The 2,654-nt window shown below is 54.9% G+C and overlaps 1 protein-coding gene across 1 annotated transcript; it reads left to right on the top strand.

The window, feature by feature from the left end:
- Nucleotides 1–546: 546 nt before the first annotated feature.
- Nucleotides 547–2,171, top strand: LOC119367121 (high-affinity nitrate transporter 2.1-like). The gene has a single exon (XM_037632730.1). It carries the CDS (start codon nucleotides 581–583, stop codon nucleotides 2,087–2,089), a length of 1,509 nt encoding a protein of 502 aa, XP_037488627.1. The 5' UTR covers nucleotides 547–580; the 3' UTR covers nucleotides 2,090–2,171.
- Nucleotides 2,172–2,654: the final 483 nt, after the last annotated feature.

Here is a 2,654-nt window from a genome sequence, read left to right as displayed (position 1 = left end):
TATACGTGAATAGTCAACTCTTATGTGCAATCAAGTTACTAAATATAGTACTTATAGCGAATAATGCCAACATGGTTTCCGTCAACAAAAATATAAGTACTCGTACTAGTACATCATATCGTAGTAGTAATCATGCATGCAGTGCACTTATCGATAGGAATCAAAGCTTAATCATAATGACTTGACTCGGCATGCAACCCTGATAGGTCCGAAGGGACGTACTACATTATTTTGTGCAACTTGCCAAGTAGAGTAAGGTCGATTCTGTTGTTCATAGAGACTTGGTATATATTCTGATCCTTGGTTGATCCCAAGGGGTAAGGCTTGTACAGAAACGGAATTTTAGATTGAACGCTCCCTCAAGTCTTAAACAAAATTCGAAGCCACGATCGATCCATCTCTGAGCTGTTTCCGTGGGATCATGAATGAAGCTAGCACTTGACAAGATGTCAACGCTTGCCTGCAATGCCGTTGCCGGTGCTATAACTAGCAAACAGAAGTGGGATCCAATTCCAAAGCACAGACCACCATGGCACCATAGCAGAGCAGAGCTCGAGATAGGGAGCCAGAGAAGAAACAGATGGAGAAAATGGAGACGGAGATGGCGGCGCCGGCCAAGATCTTCCCGCTGCCCGTGGACTCTGAGCACAAGGCCAAGTCCTTCAGGCTCTTCTCCTTCGCGGCCCCGCACATGCGCGCCTTCCATCTCTCCTGGATGGCCTTCTTCGTCTGCTTCGTCTCCACATTCGCCGCCGCGCCGCTCGTCCCCATCATCCGCGACAACCTTAACCTCACTAAGCGCGACATCAGCAACGCCAGCGTGGCCTCCGTGTCCGGCTCCATCTTCTCGAGGGTCGCCATGGGCGTGGTGTGCGACCTCCTCGGCCCCCGCTACGGCTGCGCCTTCCTCGTCATGCTCACGGCGCCCGCCGTGTTCTGCATGTCCCTCGTCCACGACCCGGCGGGCTACATCATGGTGCGCTTCCTCATCGGCTTCTCGCTCGCCACGCTCATCTCCTGCCAGTACTGGATGAGCACCATGTTCAGCGGCAACATCATTGGCGCCGTCAACGGGCTTGCCGCCGGCTGGGGCAACGTCGGCGGGGGCGCCACGCAGCTCGTAATGCCACTCGTCTACGAGGCCATCCGCAGCAGGTGCGGCGCCACGCCCTTCTCGGCCTGGCGCGTCGCCTACTTCGGCCCCGGCGCGCTGCACGTTGCCGTCGGCATCATGGTGCTCACGCTGGGGCAGGACCTCCCCGACGGCAACCTCTGGAGCCTGCAGAACAAGGGCCAAGTCGCCAAGGACAAGTTGGCCAAGGTGGCCTGGGGTGCCGTAACCAACTACCGTAGCTGGATCTTCGTGCTCCTCTACGGATACTCCGCCGGCGTCGAGCTCTGCACCGACAATGTCATCGCCGAGTACTACTACGACCACTTCCACCTAGGCCTCCGCACTGCCGGCACCATCGCCGCCAGCTTTGGACTCGCCAACATTTTCGTGCGCTCCATGGGCGGCTACTTCTCCGACGCCGGCGCGCGCTACTATGGAATGCGCGCCCGTCTCTGGAACATTTGGATCCTCCAGACCGCAGGCGGCGCCTTCTGCTTCTGGCTCGGCCGCGCCTCCAGCCTGCCCGCTTCCGTCACCGCCATGGTCCTCTTCTCCATCTGTGCCCAGGCCGCTGAGGGCGCCATCTTCGCGGTCATACCCTTCGTCTCCCGCCGCTCCCTAGGCATCGTGTCGGGTATGACCGGCGCCGGCGGGACCTTCGGCGCAGCCTTCAACCAGCTGCTCTTCTTCACTTCGTCCAACTACGGCACTGGGCAGGGGCTCCAGTACATGGGCATAGTGACAATGGCATGCACGCTGCCAGTCATCCTTGTGCACTTCCCGCAGTGGGGCTCCATGTTCTTCCCAGCCAACGTCGGCGCTGACGAGGAGAAGTACTACGGCGCGGAGTGGTCGGAGGAGGAGAAGAGCAAGGGACTCAACGCCCGCACCGTCAAGTTCGCCCAGAACTGCCGATCAGAGCGCGGCAGGCACCGCAACGCCATCCTCACCAACGACACCAACCAGCATGCATGAGTATTTTGGTTGGATTGAGAAATGTACTTACCCAAAAAGAAGGATGACACGTCTTGGTCGACTATCAATGGTAATATTATATACCCTCATCATCAAGATCTTTTCTTTTATCGTTAAACGCCAAAACTATCTTCAATGGAATAAGGATTGCATGTGGGTGAATTTTAGGTCCTTGTTTAACACTTGACATAAATTAAAGAGGTTTGACATGGCAGTCTATGATGTGGAAGTCTAAGAAGTTCTAATAGACTACTTAGCTTGCACGTATAACTATGAATGGAGATAGTCACGAAAAAGGGTTTCCCCTGCTTTTTTATTACTACAAAGCAACCACCAATACAACCAACGATAGGTGCTGGGGTCGCAGCACAACAAGCCCAAAGAAAAACAGAGATAAAAAGAAGAGAAATAAATGCCAACAACAGCAGATCAACAAAACGAAGACGACCGGCAACAATTGCACCCTCCGAAGAAGTACCACCATGCTCCCAGCACTCCGAAGCGCCGCGTACCAAGCAACACCTTCAAGAAGGAGGCGACGATGACGCCGCTGTTGCCCGGACTA

The sequence above is a fragment of the Triticum dicoccoides genome, chromosome 2B, assembly GCF_002162155.2.
Source record: "Triticum dicoccoides isolate Atlit2015 ecotype Zavitan chromosome 2B, WEW_v2.0, whole genome shotgun sequence".
In the NCBI taxonomy this organism is placed as follows: Eukaryota; Viridiplantae; Streptophyta; class Magnoliopsida; order Poales; family Poaceae; genus Triticum; species Triticum dicoccoides.
This window is presented reverse-complemented; position numbering and strand designations above follow the sequence as displayed.